Consider the following 23,357-nt stretch of genomic DNA (forward strand, 5'->3'; position numbering starts at 1 on the left):
CCCGCGGATGGGGAGCCTTCCCCGCCTCCCGCCGCGGGCGCCCGCGCGCTCACGCCGGCACCCCCCGCCCCCCCGGCCCGGCCCGGCCCGAGCCCGCCCCGGGACCCCCCGCCGCACAAAACCGCTCCGTGGGGGGCGAGCGGGACGGGAGCCGCGCTCTCCCACGGCCACTCCCGCACTCCCACCGAGACCTTTTCAAAAGATCAGCTTCCAGTCTGTATCCGTCTGGGCTAAGAATCGATTTCCCGGTGCCGACTCAGACCACAGCCCCGGACGGCAGAATCGCCCTGAGATCTTCCACCCTTCCACCCGGAGCTGGCGGGGGCCCCCGCACACCGGGCCCGCGGGGTTTCCGCCCTTCAAGATACCTCTCGTTTCTCCAGGACCCCCCCCCCCCCCAGCATCCGCCTGGGGTTCTGTCCTCCACCACGCGCACACCTGTCCCCGACACCGCTTTCTAAACGTTCTGGGCCACCCAGATCTTACTGGGCAGTCCCACCGACTATCCTCCTTTCACCCATCCCATCCCCCCACATTCCAGCGTCCTCTCCCTCACACCTCGCGGCCCCTTCCACATTCCTCAGGACCCCACCCACTTAGAACCATTTCCTCCGGACACCACCTAAGCTCCGCAGGCTCCCTCCTACTGTTCCCAGCCCCTCCATTGTGCTCGGCCGTCCTCCTTCTCCTTCCCAGAGCATTGTTCTTCTCCCCGGGGTCCAACCTCCGCAGGACCTTTGACCCTGCTGGGGCTACGCGGCCCCACCTCCTCTCCACTCCCCGGGGAGGCAGCCCCCCTCGACCCTGGAGGGTCGGTCCCTGAGACTCCTGGTGGCCACTAGAGGGCAGGAACCGAGGGGCAGCTGTGCCTGCTGGCGGCCACGGAGGTGAAGGGTTGCGAAGAAGGACCTTAGGGTTCCTCGGAGCCCAGGTTTCGTCCTCTAAGTGGAAATTTCCCCTCAACTCCTTTCTGAAAGAGAAGGCCAAGGAGGGAACTCAGGCTTCTGGAAAGTCCAGCCAGAACGAGGATGTGGGTTTCAGGGTAGAAACACACGTGGAACTGGGGCAGGGAGCAGTGAGAAGGGTGGGGCTGTTCCGGGAAGTGGGGGGGTGTAGGGAGAGAGTCCAAAACTAGTGCCCAGTCCACTCCTTATTAAGTCCTCTTATTTCTTCCAGCTCCGAAAGTGGGGTTGGAGGAGAGTAGGGAAGTGGAGTGGGGGTTTGTGTGTGTAGGGATGGGCTTCCTGGCTGCTGTCCAGGGCCTTGACCCAGCCTGTTTTCTGCTCCCTTTGCTGACCTTCGTGGGTGCCCCATAGCTGGGGGCCTGGACTACCCGCCCCCCAACCTCAGGTTGTCAGGGAGTGGTTGGTAAAAGGGGGAGGTCAGTTGGAAAACAAACAGGTTGTCATAGGTTGAGGGATTGGAGCCCAAGTACCCTACTTGGGGAGGAGGAGGAAAAAGGGAGGAGGTACAGGAGGGGGGGTGGAGTTTTGTCACCTGTCACCTGCTCCTGCTGTGCCTAGGGCGGGAGGGGGTGGGGGGGAGACCGGTATAAAGCAGCAGGCGCCAGCCCAGCTCTACCTCATTCTCTGCTCCTGCTTGAGTCCGCCGGGCCCCTCCCCACCAGTTCACCAGTTCACTACCACCATGGCTCGGGGCATCCAGGCCCCTTTCGTCTTCCTGCTGCTATTAGTGCTTTCCACAGGTGAGGTGTACTAGTGGGAAGGGAACTGCCCTCTCCTGTGGTCTCCCTGGCCTTTCTGTGGGTTTTCCTTCCTGGCAGATGGCGGCACAAGACTCAGAAATTTCAGGCAGGGATGGCCTCGTGTGGGCCAGAATGGAAAGGCTAAATACAGGCTGAGGAAAGGCCGCCCCTGAGACAGTAGGAGCCATGGTAGGCAAATGCCCTAAAGAGGAGTCTAGAGGAAAGGGAGGCAGGAGAGGTAAGTCTTAGTAGTGAGACTGGGCCTTCCAGGAGCAGTGGAGAGTGGGAAGTGTGTGTGGGGGGGTCTATTGAGAAGGGAGACTCAGGGGCTGCCTGATAATGCCAGTCTCCATTCCTCCTGATACTTCTTGCCAGAAATTGTATTTTTTTCTCTTGCTCTGATGTACACTCCAACCCAATAGTTCTTACAACGTCTGGCATTAGCCAGAACAGAAAAAGACTCTGGCTATCCAGTGAAACTAAGTGTCCAGCCCTACGGAGAGAAATGCTGTGCGTGTGATTTGCAGTTTACTTCCCACCCTCAGCCCTGCTTCAGGCTCTGCTGTCATTCCAGGCCAGAAGAAAAGTGTTGTCCTAGGAAATTCAACCTTTGCCACCACCACCGTCCACAGTGGCACCCCAACTCCAACCACCAGCGCTACACCAGCCTCTGACACCACCACCACCGTCCACAGTGACACCTCAACTCCAACCACCAGCGCTACACCAGCTTCTGATACCACCACCCTCCGCAGTGGCACCCCAACTCCAACTACCAGCGCTGCATCAGCCTCTGACACCACCACCACCGTCCACAGTGACACCTCAACTCCAACCACCAGCGCTACACCAGCTTCTGACACAACCACCACCGTCCACAGTGGCACCTCAACTCCAACCACCAGCGCTACACCGGCTTCTGACACCACTACCACCATCTATAGTGGTACCCCAGCTCCAACCACCAGCGCTACACCAGCCTCTGACACCACCACCACCGTCCACAGTGGCACCTCAACTCCAACCACCAGCGCTACACCAGCTTCTGATACCACCACCACCGTCCACAGTGACACCTCAACTCCAACCACCAGCGCTACACCAGCTTCTGATACCACCACCGTCCACAGTGGCACCTCAACTCCAACCACCAGCGCTGCATCAGCCTCTGACACCACCACCACCGTCCACAGTGGCACCTCAACTCCAACCACCAGAGCTACATCAGCCTCTGACACCACTACCACTATCTATAGTGGTACCCCAACTCCAACCACCAGTGCTATATCAGCCTCTGACACCACCACCACCGTCCACAGTGGCACTCCAACTCCAACCACCACCGCTACACCAGCTTCTGACACCACCACCATCACCTCCGTCCACAGTGGCACCCCAACTCCAACCACCAGCGCTATACCAGCTACTGGCACCCCAACTCCAACCACTAGCACCACACTAGCCTCTGCCACCACCACCATCAGTGCTATAGCAGCCTCTGACACCACCACCACCACCATCCACAGTGGCACCCCAACTCCAACCACCAGCGCTACACCAGCTTCTGCCAACACCACCACCAGTGCTACACAAGCTTCTGCCATCACCACCACCAGTGCTACCCCAGCTTTTGCCATCACCACCACCAGCGTTACACCAGTTTCTGCCAACACCACCACCACTACTACACCAGCTTCTGCCACCGCCACCACCGTCCACACTGGCACCTCAAATCCAACCACTCGCGCTAAACCAGCCTCTGACACCACCGTTCACAATGGCACAGCAGCTCCAACCACCAGCGCTACACCAGCCATCTACACCACCACCATCATCCATACTGGCACCCCAACTCCAACCACAAGCTCTATATCACACTTGGCCACCACTTCAGTCCAGGCTGGCACCTCTGTTACTGCTACTACAGCCCCTGTTGGCAAGAGTACTCAGTCTTCAACCTCTAGCCAGACGTCTGCTACCCCTACCACCCCTGCCAGTGCTAGCAGCATCACTGTTGCCAGTAGCACAGTATCTCCTCTTGTCTCCACCAGTCAGAATTCTCCCCAGTCATCTGTTGAGGTCTCCCTCTTCTTCCTGTCTTTTTATATTGTAAACCACAATTTTAACTCTTCTCTGGAAGATCCTAAAACCAACTATTATCAAGAGCTGAAGGGAAACATTTCTGGAATGGTGAGTATCTACATTTCTTCTGCTATGCTTTCTTAAAAAAGTAGCCTTCGACAAAGGCCCAAATCCTTTATATCAAGTCTAAATCCTTTCTCTTTCACCCCAGTTTTTGCAGATTTTTAAACAAGATTTTCTGGGCCTCTTTGATATCAAGTTCAGGTATAGTTGTAGTGAGGACTCTGGATGTGAGAGTGGGTATGGTCATGATTGTGGAGAGGGACTGGGGTGCCCCTATGATGGGGGGCAAGGAGAATGCTGAGCCAGAAACGAACCTGTGACTAAGTTGCTCATTTCTTCTGACCAGGCAAGGATCGGTAGTGGTGGAATCGACTCTGGTCTTCCGGGAGGGTACCGTCAATGCTGAGGAGCTGAAGTCACAGGTTCAGCATTACAATGATACCAACTATAATCTGGTCATCTCAAAAGTCAGCGGTGAGGCTACATCCCCAGCTGCAGTCCAGTGTCACAGAGAGCCCTCTCCTCCAGCACGGGTTGGGAGAGGGCCACCTCCATTTGGAGACCTTGACCACTGCTTTTTCTTTTAGCAAGTGAAGTGCAGGCTCCTTCCTCTGCTCAGTCTCAGTCTGGTGTACCAGGCTGGGGCATTGCCCTGTTGGTTCTGGTCTGTGTTTTGGTCGCACTAGCCATCATCTACCTCCTTGCCCTGGTAAGTGCTCAGTTCTGGTTTTTACCAGAATGCCTCTGGTAAAAGGAATCACATGGCCCACCATAACTTCCTGTCCCCCCAGGCCATGCTTCAGTGCCGGAGAAAGAACTATGGGCATCTGGACATCTTTCCAGCCCAAGACACCTACCATCCCATGAGTGAATATCCCACTTACCACACCCATGGGCGTTATGTAGCCCCTGGCAATACGAAACGCAGCCCCTATGAAGAGGTAAGGCTACCCACAGGCAGGGGGTAGGGGTAGGGGCTTAGCTTGGCAAAGAAACTGGAGGAGTACTTGAAAAGTCCAAAGAACTTGGAAGAGGTGAGGGAGGGAGGGCCTGCAAAGATGGGGTGGCAGTCAAAAAAAAAAAAAGTTTTGGATGACAGTCCTGGGGAGGGGACCCCCTCAAAAATGTCTTCACTACCAGCCCAAAAGATCATGGCCTATCCGTAATAATTGTGACTGAACTGGCACCAGCACTGAGGCCATGCTCATTAGAATGGCCCACAGGCAAAAATGGGTGTGGATCTGTACTCCGGGAACCCTTCCCTGCCAAGTCACAAGCAATGACTGAACACCTGTACCTACACTCAGCTCGGTGTGGGGCAGAGTAAGGTCTGAGGGGCGCTGAGAGAGAGGAAGTCTCCTCAAGCCGGGGGATTCCTGGTAGAAGGGGTTTGGGAGCCTCTAGGAAGAGAGGATCCCTCCCATTTTCTCTCTTGGTTTTTTTCTACATGACCTGGTAAATAATTACTTTGGCCACCTGGAACTGGAAAGCCACTGGTAGGGGGAGGAGACAAGAGTTTCCTTTTCTTGCCCTTTCTTCCTCTTAGGGGAATTTCTCCCTCTCAGCTTTACACACATGCACGCGCTTCCGAGCATGTGAGCGCGCGCGCGCGCACACACACACACACACACACACACCCCATCATACCCTAGGGCTGGAGTTGCCAAGAATGGAGGGAAAAGGGGGCAGGAGGGGCACTTAGGAGAGGGAGTATAGAGGAGGGGGAGGTGACTGTTTACAGTCACCTGGTTGCTCTGGGGCCCAGCAGGTGCTCTCCTTGAATTAACCCGCTGAGAGCTGGGGAGGCCTCTGTACCTATCCCAGCCATGGACCGTAGCAGGTAGCTTCTACCTCGCCTCACAAATCTCTTTTTTCTCCACTCAGGTTTCTGCAGGGAATGGTGGCGGCCTCTCTTACACAAACCCAGCAGTGTCAGCCACTTCTGCCAACTTGTAGGGGCCAGTTTGCCCACTCGAGAGTCAGCAGTGCTGGTCCCCTACCTCAGGTTCCTCACTGCCAGAAACTCTTATCCATTCGGACCTGGGCTGGTGAGCTGGGAATTCTGGTGGACTGCTTAACAAAACAGCCTCCTCCAGAAGACGCTTGCTTAAATCCTTAACCCATTTTAGCCCAGTGAAGCCCAGCCCTGCCCCAGGGGGGACATTCCTGGGACAGTGTGGGGACCCCTGGTGGCTCCCAAGAGGACTGGCCTAGAAAGCCTTGAGATGGGAATCAAACATGGCTGAATAAAATGTTGTCTCTCCTCTTATGCTGCTAATGTGTGATCCTTCATTTGCAGCCCGTGGTCAGGAGGGGCTAATCCCCACGAGCCTGTGAGGGGCCTAAAGGAAGGAAGGGAACGTGTCAAGGAGGGACAGTCTCATTTTCAGAGCCAGAGTGGACAAGAGGTGGCCTGCCTGAGAACTCAGGAGTCACCTCTCCCCCATCCCTGCTGGCACATACGGAAGAAGGAAATGAAACCTAGGCCAAACCTAGGTCTGCTCCAGTGCACTGGCTAGACAGCTCCGCTTGTGTGCCTGAAGTTCTTTCCTTTACCCCTCCTCATGGGTCTGGGTTTCACTCAGGCTAGTCCTAGCCCCCCTCTCTGGCTGGTTCTATTCTTAGCTGTTTGGGTGTGAAATAAATCCTTAGGCAACAGATAGCAGCAGAGTCAACACTGCTGCGATAAGTGGAGGCTGGGTCAGATCCGGGTTGTTGGCACAGGGCCCTGACTCGCTGCCTGACTCCTCCCCTCCCACGGACTGCTTCTGGGGTGGGCTCCCTGGCACCATGAGAATGGGGAAGTGGTTCTGGTTCCCTGAACCCTTTGGGCCCAGGCACTGTGCCCAAGCCTTCAACCACATTCCCCCAGGGCCCTGATGCCCTCTGGACACCCCGTCTAGGACCTGATGCCAGCAGCCCGAATGCTGCGCACCCTGGCGGCTATGGTGTGTTGTGACCTGGGCCTGGTACAGGCGTGGCAGGAAGCTAGGAGTACCTGACTGGCAGCCCTCCTCCCTCAGGTGCCCAGACCCACCTGGCACTCCCTTCCCCCCCCTACACGCAGCAGGGCACCCTGAAACTCTTACTCTCCCCACAGTCTACATAAACTACAAAGAATGGTCACACTCAGGAAAGGCAGACATGTGCCTGGCATCACAGTTTATTGTTTATAAACCATGAAAAGTACAGCTGTTGCTGAACACAGACCCGGTGGTGGCTGCCACAAGGAGGCGGCAGCAGCATCAGAGGCCTGGCCTGGCCCAATCCAATGGAGACACCTCGCCTCAAGCTGAGTCCCCAAGGGAGACTTGGCACGTTGGCATGGGTACAGGACAGGTAACGCATGCAAAAGGGAGAAGAGGGACACAGAGGACATGCGGCCAGGGGTATGAGGACCCAAATAAATAAAGCAGGATGGGGGTCCTTCCCCCTTACTAGGGAGGCCCAAAGCCTGCCTGCCCCAATGCTATAATTCAGCATCAATGGGACAAGGGACCTTGGCAAGGCAAAAGACAGAGCTGATAATCAAGACCAGTGTTTCAGGTGCCATGCCTCCCAATCAGCCCCAGGGGCACAGGACAGGGATTGGGAAAGGGGCTCTCTGTGGGCTGGGAATGGTGCCAAGGGCAGGGCATGGCATGAAGCATGGGGGCCTGACCTAACAGGCAATGGAGGGAATGGAGGACATTCAGCAGTGAGCAGATGAGAGCCTCTTAGTAAGCAAAAATCCTGGGAAGACACAGACTGAGGGGGCAGAGCAGGACCACATATTTGGAAGAGTTTCAGGGAGAAGCTGCCTGGGGAACAACCCAGTGCCAGGAAGCTTGGGGTGGGCAGTGCCCGGTGAGACCCCAAGTCTAGAGACAGAATCTAAAAAGATCAGTCCAGCTTGGCAAAGCCCCCGATGGTAACCTTCCTCTCCGGCTTGGTGCCCACAGGCTCCTGTAGCTGTACTGCGCCACCCCCAATGAAGCAGAAGGCAGGGCAGACGGGCCCTGAGCAGTCCAGGGGGCACTCCAGGAGCCCTCGGAAAGACACAGCATCCAGAAAGGAAACTCGGCCCCTCTCATAGTCCAAGCAGATGCCCAGTCGGGGTGGCAGGGGCACAGTGCAGCTGGCTGCCGGGCCATCCCGCCCAGTCAGCCCTGCATTTGAGCTTGCTCCGGATCCTAGTAGGATCTTGCCCATGCCGATGGTTAGGAAAGCAAAGGGTGGCGATGCCTCAACTGTAGCATCCTCAGCACCGCTGTCATGCCCGCTGTCTGGGTCATACCTGTGAAGGTGGGCATTGGGTAGCAGGATGTTGGGGGAGTGGCATATGAGAGTGAGGGATGCAGGGAGCTGAGATGTTAGGAGGATGGAATGTTGGGGAATAGGAGGTTGCAAGGATCAACTTTGGATTGAGGGAACACACAGTGAGGAGAAGGCTTAGGCTATGGTTAGAGGAAGGGGCTACTGAAGGGAAGGCAGGCTGGCAGGGGCAGTGCTGTGGGCAAAGGAAAGACGAAGCACTGATGCATCACACTGAAGACATGTGAAGTGCTCATGGAGCCAGGGCAGTGTTGGGATCATGTTAGGGACTGGAGACGTTGGAAAAGAAGGAAGGACTGGTGATTATGATGGGCACAGAAAGGCATTAGGAGAGGCAAGAGTGGATTGGTGTGGAGGTGTCAGAGGGATGAAGGGAGGCTACGAGTGGGCATTACTGATAAGGAGGAATGGGGTACAGAATGGTGGGGAGAAAGGGTTCAGGGAGAACAGCACATGTGGGAAGGTGTTAAATGGGACAGGGGTGAGTAAGGAAGGTTTTGGAGATGAGCTATTTAAAGGGAGAATTTTAGGGTGTTGCAAAAAGATGTGGGTGAAGGAGATGTCAACTAGGACAAATTTCATGGAGGAGGCTGGAAATGGGGTGCTAGGAGAAAGGACAAAGGGAGCTTGGAAACAGGTCTTGAGTGACAGATGGAAGGAATAGGTAATGATTTTGTCTTCTGTCATCCATTTCCCTAACTCTGCACTCTGAAAACCAATATTCAAAGACCTCTTGGTCCCCACCCCAGCCTCACCCCCACAGCATGTGTTACTTTTGCCATGCCCTGCTCCCAACTCCCATGCAGGATCCCCAAACCCCATCCCTTCCAGAGGGGCCTGACCTGGGGCTGATCACATCGGGGGCACCCTGGAAGCTTTCCTGAAGCTTGCTCTCCAGCCCGACGCCCACCTTGACCAAGTAGGAGGCAGGGTCTACAGCACAGGCCCAGTAGCTGCGGCCCTGGGTCACAGCCACATCGCCCAAGACCACGTCCACACTCAGGTGACAGCCGGTCAGAAGCCTCTCAGCAGCCAGCAGCAGGGGCAGCCCTGGAACACTCCGCACTGCTCGCTGGTCCTTGCTGATGGCCAGCCGTTCTCGGCTGGCACCCCAGCGGCCATCGAGGAAGAAGTGCAGGACTGGAAGGGGAGGAGGGGTTCAAACAGAAGGATGGATTTCAGGGACAGTGAGGTGTTCACACAAGACACTGGGAGATTTTGGAGGGGCTCAGTGACCAAGAATGTGCAAGGGGCTCTGGAGAACAGAAATTCTGGACAAGTAAAAGTAGGAGGCATGATGAAGGAAGAAAGGGGCATGCCAAATGAGCATGGCACCACATGAAGAGCGTTAGTGAAGACTAATGGCACAAAAGCCAGTATCCCAGACCTGGTGGAATGGCATGCTTCCTTCAGCCCTCCTATGGTTGACCCTATGAACAGTGTCCACTGCTGTCCTGCTCCACCTGCTGATCCGCCCACTACCACCCTCCCCACACCAACCCCTACTTCTCTTCTGCCCCTTGAGGGGTAACTTTCCTCTATCATACCCCCAACCCAGAGTGTAAGAATTCTCTAGCGTGCCACTTCGCTAACCTTTACTGACCCTTTACTATGAGCCCTAAACTGGTAAGTGTTATTATTGTTTCAGTCAGGATATTGTTATGTAGACCAAGCTGGCCTCAAATTCATGATCCTCCTGCTTCAGTCTCCTGAGTCCTACTAGAATTATAAGAATATACGACTATCACTGACTTTCCTGCTAAGTCTTTTACGTGTGTTATTATCTCATGATAGTTTAATTTTTTTTTTTTTTTTTTTTTTTTGCCAATCCCAGGGCTTGAACTCAGGGCCTGGGCTCTGTCCTTGAGCCTCTCTGTGCTCAAGGCTAGTACTCTCCCATTAGAGCCACAGTTGTACTTCTGGCTTTTTCTGTGTATATGGTGCTGAGGAATTGAACCCAGGGCTTCACGCATGCTAGGCAAACACTCTACCACTAAGCCACATTCTCAGTCCCGTGATAGTTTAATTCTCATAACAACTATACTGCTGTCCAAGAAAACTCTGCAGTTTAGGCTCCTGAGCCAGTGCATGTAGTGCACTGCATTAAAGCACTTTTCCAGTGCCCACTTGCCTGCCATTCTCACCCATCCATGAATGCCTGCACCTGCCGCGCTGTGCCCACACGCCTGCTCACTCACCAGGTGCGGGGGGCGTATGCAGGTGCACATCTTCACTGTACTCGCCGTAGCCAGCCTTGTTGCAGCCACGGACTCGCAGCACATACACGGAGCCTGTGTCAGGGTTCTCCAGCAGGGCACTGGTGCCCCTCACCTCCTCCCGCCGCTGCCAACGGGTAGGGCCAGGCTGTGCAGGCACATCCGTGCGCCGGAACTCAACTGTGTAGTGCCAGGCAGGTGGTGAGTGGGGGGGCAGCCGCCAGCACAAGAAGATCTGATCGTAGGCAAAGGTACGCTGGGTGTCAATGACAGGTGCCTCAGGTACTGTTGGAAGAAACAGCAAGGGATCAGTCAGGGCCTGGCCACTGGCCTAGCACGGGAGGGTAGGGGCAGGCAGGAGAGGGGAAGCAGCGGGAGCCGGGGGGTGAGTGTGGGTGAGGGAGTTGGCAAAAGGACCCATCTGAGCACTGGGCACTGGGTAGGCAGAGCTGGGCCCAGAGGAGGAGGTAAGAGAATGCTCTACGGGTATGAAAAGGCTGTGTGCTGGCTTGGCTACCACTACTTCACTCTGGCCTGGGGTAAGTCACTCCCCCATTCTGGGCCTCAGTTTCCATCTCAGTCAAATGAGAATGTCACACCAGAGAGGGTCTGGTAGGGGGAGAGGGTATGGTCTTTCCTGCATAGATTCGATGAGGTTCGAGGAGCCCCAGGGTGAGGCAGGCAAAGGCCACTGAAAACCCAGGCAAAAGGGCCCTGAGCAGGAAGGAGGGGGAGCAGGATTAGGAAGAAGGGGCCATAATGAGCAAGACAGAAAATGAGGAGGCTGGAGGAAAAGCAAGCTTGCCAGCAGTGCAGGATGTAGAGATCAAGAGAATGCAAGTCCAGAGGGCAAGGGACATATGAAGACCAAAGGTCAAAAGGGCCCAGGGCTAGGCAAGAGCCTCAAGAAGGCAGAAGAGACAGGGCACTGGTCAGGTGAGAGGCCCAAGAAAGCTGGTTAGGGCAGGACGGAAGGAAGCAATGAGTGGCTGGCGGGCCGAGCTGAGCTGTATGGGAGCGCAGGGTGGGTTGTGGGGAGGCCCGGCGGGGGGCAGGGCCCCCGGGGCAGGGCCGCTGACTTGCCTGGGGTGCTCCGGAGCAGAGTCCGCGGTGGCCACAGCCTACAAACAAAGAGAGGGAGAAGCAGCGCTGAGCGCGGTAGGATGGTGTGGCGGGGCAGGCTGGGTGGGGGACTGGCTGGCCAGGCCAGGCAGGAGGCCAGGAGATCCCTGGTGGGCACTGCCCCCCGGGCCCGCTGCTGGGGAGGAAGGGAAGAAGGCTCTGGTTGGGCATGGGCCTGGCCATCTCCTTACCTCGCAGGAAGTTAAGCTCTGTCAGCAGCTTCAGCTCCCGCCCCACATCCAGCTGGCAGTGGCGGAAGGAGGAGCTGGCAGCTGGCCGGAATGTTTGCAGGGCTTCAGTGGCTCGGGCAATCCTAGGATGGAGAGCAGCAAAGGGTCAGACACTGCCACTCGGGCAGTCATCCTTCCCTTGATCTTTTTCTTTTCTTTTCTTTTTGTCTACCCCTAGAGCCTCAGCCTCTGCCTGGAATCTCTTCCTTATTCCTTGGGAACAAATGGATAACAGTTTGGTCTTAAGACACAGTCTTTAACTGGTGACTACACCCACACTGCCCTGTGCCATGCCCTTCGGTACCTGTTGTGCAGCTGCTTGGCTGCCTGCACAAAACAAGGTTGGTCTGTTTCCTTAAGCACTTCCTGGGCATAGCCCACCAGACCTGAGCCGTCCAGCAGGCTCCGGTGTTCCTGGATCTGGGCACTGAGCCGGGCAAGCCGTTCCTGTTGGCACTCTTCAATGGCCTGAAGCAGAGAGGCTCGCTTCTCCTCCAACACAGCCCCCAGACTCCGAACCAGCTGTGACACCTCTTCCTTTGCCTGCTGACCACTCACCTGCCCAGGGAGCAACACCCAAAGAATGAGTGACTCATCTTCCTCTTGCAGGCAGTGTTTGTGCCACCTTCCTAGGATACCACTAGAAAGCTAGGATCCAAGGGATTGATCTTGGCCAATCCTACCCGTCTCACAGCTGACAAGAAACCAGGACCCCAGGTGGGCTGAACACATGACCATTTGTGCTAAGCTTCCCGGATGCTCGCTCCTATCATAACTGTAAAGGATGATGCTGTCTTTATTTCCCACATTTGGGCTAGATTCAAGAACTCAATTAATGCATAAGAAAGGTTTATTAATTCTATATATACTTGGGGGAATCTATATGAGATTGAAGTTTAAAGAAATAACCAGGGCCGGGAGTTTGGCCTAGTGGTTAAAGTGCTTGCCTAGCATGCATGAAGACCCGGGTTCGATTCCTCAGTACCACATATAGAAAAAAGCTGGAAGTGGTGTTGAGGCTCAAGTGGTAGAGCTCTAGCCTTGAGAAAGTCCAAGGACAGGGCTCAGGCCCTGAGCTCAAGCCCAGGACTGGCAAAAAAAAAAACAAAAAACAAAAACAAAAACAAAAAAAAAAAGAAATGACCAGTGACCGGGAGCATGGCCTGGTGGTAGAGTGCTTGCTTAGCATGATGAAGACCCAGTTTTGATTCCTTGGTACCACATACATAGAAAAAAGCCGCAAGTGGTGCTATAGCTCAAATGGTAGAGCACTAGCTTTGAGAACGCTCAAAGACAGTGCTCAGGCCCTGAGTTCAAGCCCCAAGACTGGCAAAAAAAAAAAGTATGATGCTTTAAAATGTTTTAGATAATGATAAAATTACCATTTGGGAGGGTGCAGTTGGAAAAGTATGTTGGGAATGGAACCCAGAGCCTCATGTGAACAAGCTAAGCACATGTCCAACACCAGAGCAATACAGTTGTGAAGAAATGGCTGAACAGAGCGGTATCTATCTGGACTAGGGTAGAAAATTCTAGGGATGTTACTAAGAGATAAGTGGGGAAGCACAATAAAAGATAGTGAAAAATAAGGTCACTGCAAATAGATTATTTGTTCATGTTCATTGAAGCTCTAGCTACCAGTTTCTGTGACCAAGGCTATTCAGGTCATGGTATATGAAGAACAGCTCACCTCCCCCCACCCAACCCCCCAAACCCCCAAGAATCCTTCTAACTTTTGCAAGTAGGAACATAGACCAAAAGCCCTTTCTTTCTCTTCTTTCTTTCTTTCTTTCTTTCTTTCTTTCTTTCTTTCTTTCTTTCTTTCTTTCTTTCTTTCTTTCTTTCTTTTGTGGGTCATGGGGCTTGAACTTGCCCTGGGAGTTGTCCCTGAGCTCTTCAGCTCAAGGCTACCACCCCACCCTTGAGCCAAGCCCCACTTCCTGTTTTTTTTTTAAAGATTAATTGGAGATAAGAGTCTCAGGTCAGTTTGTGCTTGGGTTGGCTTTGAACCTTGATCCTTAGATCTTAGCCTCCTGAGTAGCTAGGATTACAGGCATGAACCACCATGCCTGGCCCAAAGGCCCTTTCTAAAGTTAGTTTTCTCAAGTGCTTTCAGCTTCATTAGCAGTTGGATTTTTTTTTTTTTTTTTTTTTTTTTTTACCAGTTCTAGGGCATGAATCAGGACTTGGGCACTGTCCTTGGGCTTTCTCAACATTTTACCTCTTGAGCCACAGCACCACTTTTGGCTTTTTTTTCCTCTGTTATGTGATACCAAGAAATTGAACCCAGGGCCTTGTGCATGCTAGGCAAGCACTCTACCACTAGGCCACCAGTTGAATATGTGTGTGTGTGTGTGTGCGCCTGTGCATGCGCACACGTGGGCATCTGTGTGGGGAGAGGGGCCTAGTGCTGGGGCTTGAACTCAGGGCTTGGGCACTGCCCCTGATCTTTTGTGCTCAGGGCTAGTTCTCTACACTTTGAGCCCCAGAACAATTTCCAGCTTTTTGGAAGTTAATCGGAGATAAGAGTTTCACAGACTTTCCTGCCTAGGCTGGCTTTGAACCTCAACCCTCAGATCTTAGCCTTTTAAGGAGCTAGGATTGCAGGTGTAGGCCATCAGCACATGGCTTTTTCAGTTGGACATATTTTGTCTTAACTTTATAACCTAACCTTAAGAAGTAACTTATTTAGATGAAAGCCATGCCACTAATGTCCCCTTGGATTGTCATAACTAATGCCTACTGGTGACTATGCCTCCCTCGTAGCCCATCCCCATGTCAAACAACCTGTTCTATCCTTTCCCTGCCCCCACCACAGTCCCAGCTATAGCCTAGCCTGGAGCACTGGTGTTCCTGAGAACCAAGTTTAACCAGAACTGCCACCCACACATGTGCATCCCTTATGGGCTTCCAGTGTTGGCAGCAAGTTGATGGAAGTATGCCCACCCACCACCTTCCTGTCTCATCTCCCAGGAAGAGACCCAGGGCCAAGTCCATGCACTCTCTCACCTCAGTGTGCCTGACGGTCTCCTCCAGCTCACAGATCTGGGTCTGTACTGTGTCCTGGTTTCCCAGGATGTATGTCAGGCTCTTTGTCAGCTTGTCCTTAGGGGGAAGAAAGAGGTGGGCATCATGCCTGGCTCTGTAGGCCAGCAGTCAGGATAAGGGGCATGAGGGTGTGAGTCAGCACAGGGCTGAATGAGTAGGGATCTTCACCTTGAGGGCCTGGTAGGCATTGAGCACTGGCGTGATCTTGTGCCCGCTGTGGGTACGCCGTACCCGGCAGAGTTGGCATACGAGCCGTTGACATGTCTTACAGTAGTGGGTCACCTCTTCCTTGTGGTCTGGGCACATCAAGCCCTAGAAACACAAAAGACAATGAGATCAGCAGTCAACAGTGTGTGTAAGGATTCTGACCCACTAGTGGAATGGTTGGGTGCCCTCCCTCCCCTGGTCAAGTACAAGTGGAAGGACCATCAGCTGGTGGTGCTCCACAGTGCCACCTGGCGGTACACATAGGCCTCTCCAGTAGTCTCCAGGCACTGTCCACCAGCAACACTCCTCCCTTCATCTACCTCAGGGGTTGTGTAGTAATAATAATAAGTGATAATTAATCTAAGCCTGTGGTTTATAATTAACCTCATCTTGTTCGTCCCTTTGGCCTCAGTGCTTAGAATGGCATCATGCATACAAATTATTTAGTATATAGTTACATACTAAACTTTTGTTTTTTGGCGTAGCTCAGGTTGGCTTCACTGGAAAGACTCCAATCCACCTGGCTGGGAAGGCTGGGATTACAGGCATTTTGTCTCCCTTACAGGTCCGATAACACTTTTTAGCAAACAAATGTTATCTCCAGGGATTCTGTCAATCAACCCTGCAGGTATGGAAACTGCAAGGCAGATACTATCTTCTCCAAGCAGTAGTTGAGACTGGGAGGTACGGAGATGTTGATTTTTCCATTGACTTTGTACTCTGAAAGCTTAGGATCTGGAGCTTAACCTCTGCCCACCTCCTTTTAGAAGCCCACAAGACATTCCAAACACCCCCACCCATTCATCACCACCATGCCCTACCCTCCCCAGGCCTGTAAGAGCTGACTCACCTTGGGGCGGAAGGAGAGGGTGGGTAACGTGGGCTCATGCTGGGCCTTCTGAGTACCCCAGGGGTGGAAGAGCTTGAAGCACTCATTGCAGAAGGTGGCTCGACACTCTGTGCAGCCCTTGGTGGCCTCTAGGGGTGGGGGCTTGCACAGCTGGCACAAGACGGCACCTCCCACACTCACACTCTGACGATACCGCTCCACCACACGCTCTAGGGTCAGGTTCCGGAAAAGCCCTGCCAGGCCCCGTTCCCCCAGCTCCACATCACCCTGGCAGGCTGGGCATGGAAACATGATCACCTGGGGGTGCAGAGCACCTCGTTTCCGCCCGGGGTATGTCCCAAAGCCTGTGGATGGACCCAGGAGGCAAAGGAGGTCAGAGTTACAGCTGGCTGGGGGGAGGGAGTGAAATCTGTTCAATTAAAAAAATAAGATTTAAAAAAAAAATTGTGCCAGAACTCAGCCCCAGAGAACCAGACAGATGCCCCTGAGCAGTGGTGACCCCCTTCCATGTTTTTGGTGACCACCTTGCATTCCCACCCCCACCCCCACAGGCTCCAGTCCCACCTGACTTAAGCAGCCGGTCCAAGCGATCTGGCTTGGGGAGAGTTCTGCGGGAGAGGCGGGGGCTGCGGGTGGACGGGGTGGAGGCAGGAGAGGTAGGCTCCGAGCTGGGGTCCCCACCATGGCCTATATAGCCCTGCTGGCCCAACACCTCTCGGGCACAGGCCTGGCACACATTGTGGGTACAGGGCAACACCAATGGCTGCTTATACATCTCTTGACACACAGGGCACAGCAGTTCCTTCTCCATGTTCTTCATGCTTGTCTGTGGAGGGACCAAGAGTCTGGGTCAAAGCTTGGACACCTGGGTCTATCTCAACTAGCTGTTTCTTAGGGACTCAAGGGATTTCAGGGAGGGGCAAGACACGCTACCTAACGCCTCGGCCCAGGACCGGTCAGGGTCTAGTTCACCAGGCCTTCATTTCCCTCCTGCAGAGCCGAAGGTCCCACAGGAAGATCAGGAGCGGAGCCGGTGCCTCCCGCCCCCGGCGCGGTTTCCAGCCCCGCCCCCATCTCCGGCTGCCGCGGTGCCCGGCCCGCAGACCGCCTCACCTGTGCCCCGTCCCTGCACGTCTGGGCTGCTGTCCTGGCCTGCACCTCAAGGGCACCGCCCGCGCTGCCGCCCGAGCGACCCCGGCGCGCTTCCCCAGCGTTCTGCCTCCCAGCCGCCCCCCACGCGTGACTCCGCCCATAGTCAGGCGCCCCTAGCTTTCCATCCTCCAGCCCCCACCGGGCCCGTGGCCTCCTCAGTCGCCGTCCCCCATCCTCTGCACCCCCCTTCCAGTCCTCCGAGGTCGACCACGACCCTCCGCCCTCTACCCTCCGGCCCTCCCATCCCGGCTCCACGCTCAGCCCTAGCCTAAACCAGGGGAGAAACAAGCGCCCCGCCTCCTCGCCCCCCTCCCCACCGGAAGTATCCCCCCGTTTTGGTGGCGGGGGGTCCTCAGGCTATGCCCCACCCCCACGCCTCACCTTGGTCCCTCTCTTCGCAGCCATCCCGGTCAGGGGCGCAGCTGACACAAAGGAGGGAGGGACAGGGAGGGAGGGGGAAGGAAGTGGGGGGGGGAAGCAGGGTTGGCACCGCCCCTGGGAGAGCCGGGCACGGGTTGCCGTGACAACCGCAGGCACGGTCGCTGCCTGGAGTGGGGGCGCGGTGGGGTGGGGCTCGGGAGAGGGGTCCAATTTGGGAACTGCGCCCCGGGGCGGCTTCCGCGCCACCCCCTGCCCGCCCTGGTTTTCTTGGACTGTCTTCAAGCTCGCACATGTCGGGTTCTCACAGCGCGGCTCCTTCCCCCTCCAAGCCCCAGCTTTGGTGCACTGCTGGCCGCTGCCCCAGTCCACCCGCGGCGTCCGGGCAGCTTCTCCCGGCACAGCCCGCAGACACGGTCCTTTCCGGCGCTCCCCACGCGCGGCCGCTCGCGGGACCGCCCTCCCCCCGGCCTCTGCCTCCGCTAAGCCCCTGTCCACCGCCCGCCCTCCTCCTGGACGTCCACCTGTCACGCTTCTGCCTCGCCGGGACCCCTCCGCACCCCCACCCGGCCCCCCGACCCCGGCTTAACTCACACTGATGCGGACCAGTGCATCCATGATGGAAGTGAAGGTCTGCATATCCTCACCCTCAGCCATGGCCCTACGGTGCCCACCCGCCCCCGGGTGCCCGATCCCGGCTGCTGCTGCGAACCCTGGGCTCGATGCAGGAGCCCGGTGGGGGTGTGGGGAGGGGTGTGGGGGTGAAGTGTCACTGCGCATGCTCCCGGGACCAGCCTCGATCAGCGCCCGTCGGGGTAGGGGGTGGGAAGTAGTTCTCCTCCCCACGTGGTTCTGGGGGTGGGCAACATGGACGGTATTTGAGGGGAGAGCCAGTCCTTCCTTCCACCAGAACTTTCCTCGCCTCCCACTCATGAAACGAGAGACGAGTGTCGGGGGAAGCTGAACTCCAGGGTGGGCACTCTACCTTTGGGGTTGAGCAAGTCCACGGGAGATGGTGAAGCCATGAGCATGGAGTGGGCAGACGTGCACTAGAGATGCCATCCGTGGCAGTGGAGTCAGAGGTGGGAGGGAGGCCATCGGCCATGGTCGAGTGACTGAAGACACGAGTGCAGCGGTGGGGGCAGCGGGTGCTCTGGCCCCCCGGGCAAGGCTGGGGACCAGGGCGGTGGCCCAGGATGCTCTTGGGTGCTCGCGTCCTCCCGGCCGGCAGAGGGCGCTGCGTCCAGGCGCCGCAGAGAACGAGGAAGAGGCGGGGGGGGGGGGGAGCCAGGCTGCGTGGGCGCCGACGCATGCGTACGTTCAGCCGCGCCCGGTTCGGTTCCCCTCTTGCTCGACCCGAGGCGCGGATTGGACCCACAGCCGGGAATGATGGGTAACGAGGCCGGCGGGGTCCCCGGGCCTGCGGGCGGGCGTCCGCGTGTGGCGGGCTAGCCTGCCCCGAGCTCTCCCCGCCCGGCTGACGTGTCCTAGGTTCCTGGGAGCGGGCGTTTCCACCGGGCCGGAGGGATCGCGGTGTCCAGGGCTGGGGATTTCAGTGGGGGCGGGGAGCGGGGTTCGCAATGGGATGCGAAGAGTTGAGGGGAGCCACTGTGGTCCCCCGAGTGCTTAGCCGTGGTCGGGCTTCGGGGCCCCCTCTCCTCTCCCCCAGTGGTGGGTACGGGCACCTCCCTGGCGCTGTCCTCGCTGCTGTCCTTGCTGCTCTTCGCTGGGATGCAGATGTACAGCCGCCAGCTGGCCTCCACCGAGTGGCTCACCATCCAGGGGGGCCTGCTGGGGTCCGGCCTCTTCGTCTTCTCCCTCACTGTATCCTCCCTGGTGAGGGGCAGGAGGGGGGTGCAGGGGCCGGTTCCCTGTCTCACACAGCTCTGCCCCGCGTGCGTGCCCTTTTCCCTTAACCCGCTCCACCTAGGCCTTCAACAATCTGGAGAATCTGGTCTTTGGCAAAGGATTCCAAGCAAAGATCTTCCCTGAGAGTAAGTTTAAAAGTGGGGGTTTGTGTTTGAATCCTTACTTCCTCAAACTACCCCCAAGCACGACACCGAATATCCAGATGCTTAGATGGTAAAGGTCATCAAGGAGGAAGACGTTCAAGACCATGAGAAGAGGACTGGAAGTGTGTATAGCTTAGTGGTAGAGTGCTTGCCTTGCATGCATGATCCTGGGTTCGATTCCTCAGTACCTCATAAACAGAAAAAGCCCAAGGTGGTGCTGTGGCCCAAGTGGTAGAATAGCAAAAGAAGTGGTAACTTTGAGCCAAAAAAGGTCAGGGACAGCACCCAGGCCCTGAGTTCAAGACCCAGGACCGGCAAACAAGCAAACAAATACCAATATTGTTAGAAGAGGACGATACTTTGGGGTTTAATATCTTGTCTAGCTCCAGACATTAGAGCTGGATGATAAGGGTCTTGAAAGCAAGAAGCATCTTCTGACTGGCATTCAGGGTAGTTTTCAAGGGGATTTCTACTTGATATTCATCCTTTGTTCCCACTAGGAGATGTGAATTGACTCAACACCAGTGATTCCTATTTATTCAAGGGACTTGTGAAGAGTATAAATATTAAAGACACATTTTTATGGCATCAAGACTCCTGACCAAGCTAGAATAACTGCTGGATTGTTTTCTGTTTGGAATAATCCTTGTTTAATTGCACATATAATTGGGGATTGATGATGTAATTACTTATGGAAAATTAAGTTCATAAAGCAAATTAGGCATCATAGCCAGATCACCTAAGGAATGCCGTATGCTCAACTATTTACAGCAGATGCAATCTGAAGTGAAACCTTTATCTAGTAAACAAAGATGTACGTGATTGCAGATGTACTTCATTGCTTTGCCCTGCCTTAGGTCTTGCTCTTCAGTTGTTCCTGTTACAGGCTTCCAAGGTTCCTTTCTATCCAGCAGTCCCAGGACTTCTCTCTGTTAGGTTTTGTTTCCATGTGTACTGTGTTCATTTCCAGAAAGAAACCGTTGTCAGAGCTGGGTACTAGGGGCTTATGCCTGTAATCCCAGCTACTTGAGAGGCTGAGATTTGAGGACTACTTGGGCAGAAAAGTCTGAGAGACCCTTTCTGCAGTTAAACAGCAAAAAGCTGGAATGGAAGTGTGGCTCAAGCGATAAAGAGTGCCAGCTGTGAATGGAAAAATAAGAGCATGAGCCCCTGTACACACACACACACACACACACACACACACGTGCACTCTTGTCTCTTGGCTTTCTCTGGCCTTCCCCACTTAGTGGGGCTAGTTTTACCCTGCTTTCTGCCCTTTCATCTTTTTTCCTGGCCTATTCCATATGTGCTAAGATACATTCCTGTCCCTAATAGACAAATGTATCCACTCTGGACCCTTATCCATTTCCAGGGATCCTCAGCCTCCATCACTGGTCACCCAGCTTAATGAATGATTCTCTCTTTATCTCTTGCCAGTCCTGGCTTGAACTCAGGGCCTGAGCACTGTCCTTGGGTTCTCAAGGCTAGAGCTCTACTTCCGCTTGGCTTTTTCTATGTCATCGGTAACCTAGGAATTGAACCTGGGTCTTCCTGCATGCTAGGCAAGCACTCTGCCACTAGGTTAAACTCCCAGCCCTAAGGAATTGATTCTCATTGGCTGACTTGTTTCCTTAAATGGTAACAAGCTTTGCTTTTAAGGCTCTGCTATTTCCTTTTCTTTTGAGACAAGGTATCAGTATGTAGCCAAGGTGGTTGCCTCTCCAATTCCTGGGCGCAGATTCCTGAATAGCTGAGAACTACATGCACCACACTACCTTTTCCTTTTTATGGGAGGAAGGTCAGGAAGTTAAGTGAGAGCTGAGGCAGAGCTGGTAACATTACCTACCTCCAGGTTCCTAGCACTGTGAAGTGAAGGCAACATGAAATACTCCTGCTATTGTCATGCCACACCCTTTCAGCCAGGCTCCCCAAGATTCAGAAGCCTCCATATTTCTCCAATAAATGCCCAGTATTTCCATTCTAAGCATTTGACTTTTGGGGGGGCAGGGGGAGGAAGTCTGTCCTAGACCCTGTCCCTGAGCGTCTTTTGTTCAAGGTTAGTGCTGTACCACTTGAACCATGGGGCTACTTCTGGCTTTGGCTGACTAGTTTATTGGAGGTTTCATGGACTTTTCTGTCCAGGCTGGCTTTGAACTATGATCCTCAGGTCTCAGTCTACTGAATAGCTATCAGCCTTCTAAGTTGCTAGAATTAATTACAGGCATAAGCCAACACTGCCCAGTCCATCTGACCTTCTTTGTCCCTTCTTTCCTTCCTAGTTCTCCTCTGCCTCCTGTTGGCGCTTTTTGCATCTGGCCTCATTCACCGAGTCTGCGTCACCACTTGGTATGTGCCTGGCAGCTGGGTAAGGGGTACAACACTGTGTTTTGGCACCAGGTCCTATTGTGATGGTGCTAGACCTTCTCACTATATTACCACCACATACCTCTATCTCTGTTCTTTCCATTTCTAAACCTAAACCTGGAATTTTTTTTCCCCTGTCAATGTTAATGTCTGCCCTTGTCACAGTACAGCATGCCCGCTGATGCCATGATCTTTCTGTCTTCACCTTATAGCTTCATCTTCTCCATGGTTGGTCTCTACTACATCAACAAGATCTCCTCTACTCTGTACCAGGCAACAGCTCCAGTCCTTGTACCAGCCAAGGTGACCGGCAAGGGCAAGAAGAGAAACTAACCCTGAGTGTTCAATAAACTTGATTTTCTTTGTAACTCTATGAGTTGTGATATGTTATGGGGCTTCCCTGCCAGTGCCTGCATGGGTCTGCAGAATGTTTAGACAGACACACACTGTTTTCAGAACATGGGGATAGTGTGACTTCTTCCAAGCTTCATTTTTGCCAAATAGTGATTGAGTCCTATCAGTGTCTGGCAATTTGTAGTACACTTGTTTGTGAAAATGAGTGATCTACAGTCTTGACCTTTGGGAAGGGGTGAAGGCTGCCATGCAGCAAGACTTGCCTGTCAGAATTGGAATCTATTTCGAAACCAAAGATTAAGAGAAGGAAAGGTCTTTACCCCTATGCTGTAGGGTAGAACTTCATGTGGGACTATTACTCCAGGTTTCTCCATTGAGCAAATGAATCTCCTGCTCCACCTCTTCTGCTGCAGTTCCCGACCAGCATTGCTCTTCTCCATCTAGCCATTCTAGCCTGCATGAACCTTGTGCCTTGGACCCTTAGTCTTTTTGTCAAGGTGCCTTTCATTTGTCCTCTGTCTTACAGGAAGGATCTTAGGACCTTCCTAGGTTTTTTTAAAAAATGTTTTTAACCAGTCCTTGGGCTTGTACTCAGGGCCTGGGCACTGCCCTTGGTCACTGTTTGCTCAAGGTTCGGGTTCTACTGCTTGAGCCACAGTGTCACTTCTGGCTTTTTCTGTGTGTGCAACATTGAGGAATCGAACCCAGGGCTTTGTGCATGCTAGGTGAGTACTCTTCCACTACACTACACCCTCCCAGCCCCCCTTCCTAGGTTTTAAGGTATATAAAGCTGGCCAGCCTTTAAGCTAGCTTTGATGGAAAAGGGGGAAGTAGCTGTCTAGGTTCTCCCCTGTCAGGAGCAACAGTGCTCCGTGAGTTTCTTCTTTGGGGGCTATCTGGGTACCCTAATCTTACAGGATGGTATGACCGTTAGGGTGCACTCCTGTTTTAGTCAGCTTTGTCTTCTCAATGCCTAATGATGGGCAGTAGGTTGGAGGGCTGGTTGAATGGACAGATCTGCCAATCTGCCCTTCTAGAACAAAACCCTGTGCACTGGAGGTACCTACATTACAGAAGACCCAATGAAGAGATCAAAGGATTTCTGGGCCAGAAACTGATGGCCTGGCCCATACTTATAATCCTAGCCTGCTCAGGAGGCTAAGATATGTGGATCAAAGTTCAAAGCCAACCCCAGGCAGACAAATCTTAGAGACTCTTATCACCAGTTAACCAGCAAAAATCTGGGAGTGAAGCTGTGGC

General features: G+C 54.3%; 3 protein-coding genes across 6 annotated transcripts; 2 read left to right on the plus strand and 1 right to left on the minus strand.

The window, feature by feature from the left end:
• Window positions 1-1,598: 1,598 nt before the first annotated feature.
• On the plus strand, window positions 1,599-6,119 carry Muc1 (mucin 1, cell surface associated). The gene is made up of 7 exons (XM_090341628.1): window positions 1,599-1,705; window positions 2,280-3,895; window positions 3,999-4,051; window positions 4,197-4,324; window positions 4,438-4,559; window positions 4,642-4,791; window positions 5,735-6,119. Exons 1-7 carry the CDS (start codon window positions 1,648-1,650, stop codon window positions 5,804-5,806), a joined length of 2,199 nt encoding a protein of 732 aa, XP_090197754.1. The 5' UTR covers window positions 1,599-1,647; the 3' UTR covers window positions 5,807-6,119.
• An 885-nt stretch (window positions 6,120-7,004) lies between these two features.
• Trim46 (tripartite motif containing 46) lies at window positions 7,005-18,533 on the minus strand. Of its 4 annotated transcripts, none has more exons than XM_090340827.1 (10): window positions 18,353-18,533; window positions 16,402-16,663; window positions 15,838-16,181; window positions 14,949-15,092; window positions 14,742-14,837; window positions 12,037-12,290; window positions 11,694-11,815; window positions 10,363-10,665; window positions 9,007-9,304; window positions 7,005-8,126 (listed from the first exon to the last, which is right to left on the minus strand). In XM_090340827.1, the coding sequence occupies exons 1-10, from the start codon at window positions 18,470-18,472 to the stop codon at window positions 7,733-7,735; spliced, it is 2,337 nt and encodes a 778-aa protein (XP_090196953.1). In that variant the 5' UTR covers window positions 18,473-18,533; the 3' UTR covers window positions 7,005-7,732. The 4 variants fall into 4 exon arrangements, with proteins under 4 accessions (XP_090196953.1, XP_090196954.1, XP_090196955.1 ...); XM_090340828.1 differs by lacking the exon at window positions 18,353-18,533 and adding an exon at window positions 17,962-18,108; XM_090340829.1 differs by lacking the exon at window positions 18,353-18,533 and adding an exon at window positions 17,371-17,422.
• A 411-nt stretch (window positions 18,534-18,944) lies between these two features.
• Window positions 18,945-22,111, plus strand: Krtcap2 (keratinocyte associated protein 2). The gene is made up of 4 exons (XM_090340831.1): window positions 18,945-19,191; window positions 19,298-19,361; window positions 21,659-21,725; window positions 21,956-22,111. Exons 1-4 carry the CDS (start codon window positions 19,099-19,101, stop codon window positions 22,074-22,076), a joined length of 345 nt encoding a protein of 114 aa, XP_090196957.1. The 5' UTR covers window positions 18,945-19,098; the 3' UTR covers window positions 22,077-22,111.
• Window positions 22,112-23,357: the final 1,246 nt, after the last annotated feature.

This window comes from Megascapheus bottae, chromosome 10 (genome assembly GCF_031878675.1).
Source record: "Megascapheus bottae isolate mThoBot1 chromosome 10, mThoBot2.hap1, whole genome shotgun sequence".
NCBI classification, from domain to species: Eukaryota; Metazoa; Chordata; class Mammalia; order Rodentia; family Geomyidae; genus Megascapheus; species Megascapheus bottae.

Bases quoted from the DNA above. Each gene is read 5' to 3' on its own strand.
- Muc1 (XM_090341628.1), top strand. From the start codon at position 1,648: ATGGCTCGGGGCATCCAGGCCCCTTTCGTCTTCCTGCTGCTATTAGTG. The intron at 4,325-4,437 runs GTGAGGCTACAT...TTTTTCTTTTAG, and splicing joins GGTCATCTCAAAAGTCAGCG to CAAGTGAAGTGCAGGCTCCT. The intron at 4,792-5,734 runs GTAAGGCTACCC...TTCTCCACTCAG, and splicing joins AACGCAGCCCCTATGAAGAG to GTTTCTGCAGGGAATGGTGG.
- Trim46 (XM_090340827.1), bottom strand. From the start codon at position 18,472: ATGGCCGATGGCCTCCCTCCCACCTCTGACTCCACTGCCACGGATGGC. The intron at 16,664-18,352 runs GTAGAGTGCCCA...GTCCCTCCACAG, and splicing joins GGACTTGCTCAACCCCAAAG to ACAAGCATGAAGAACATGGA. The intron at 8,127-9,006 runs GTCAGGCCCCTC...CCACCTTCACAG, and splicing joins CCCGATGTGATCAGCCCCAG to GTATGACCCAGACAGCGGGC.
- Krtcap2 (XM_090340831.1), top strand. From the start codon at position 19,099: ATGCAGATGTACAGCCGCCAGCTGGCCTCCACCGAGTGGCTCACCATC. The intron at 19,192-19,297 runs GTATCCTCCCTG...CGCTCCACCTAG, and splicing joins TCTTCGTCTTCTCCCTCACT to GCCTTCAACAATCTGGAGAA. The intron at 19,362-21,658 runs GTAAGTTTAAAA...TTTCCTTCCTAG, and splicing joins AGCAAAGATCTTCCCTGAGA to TTCTCCTCTGCCTCCTGTTG.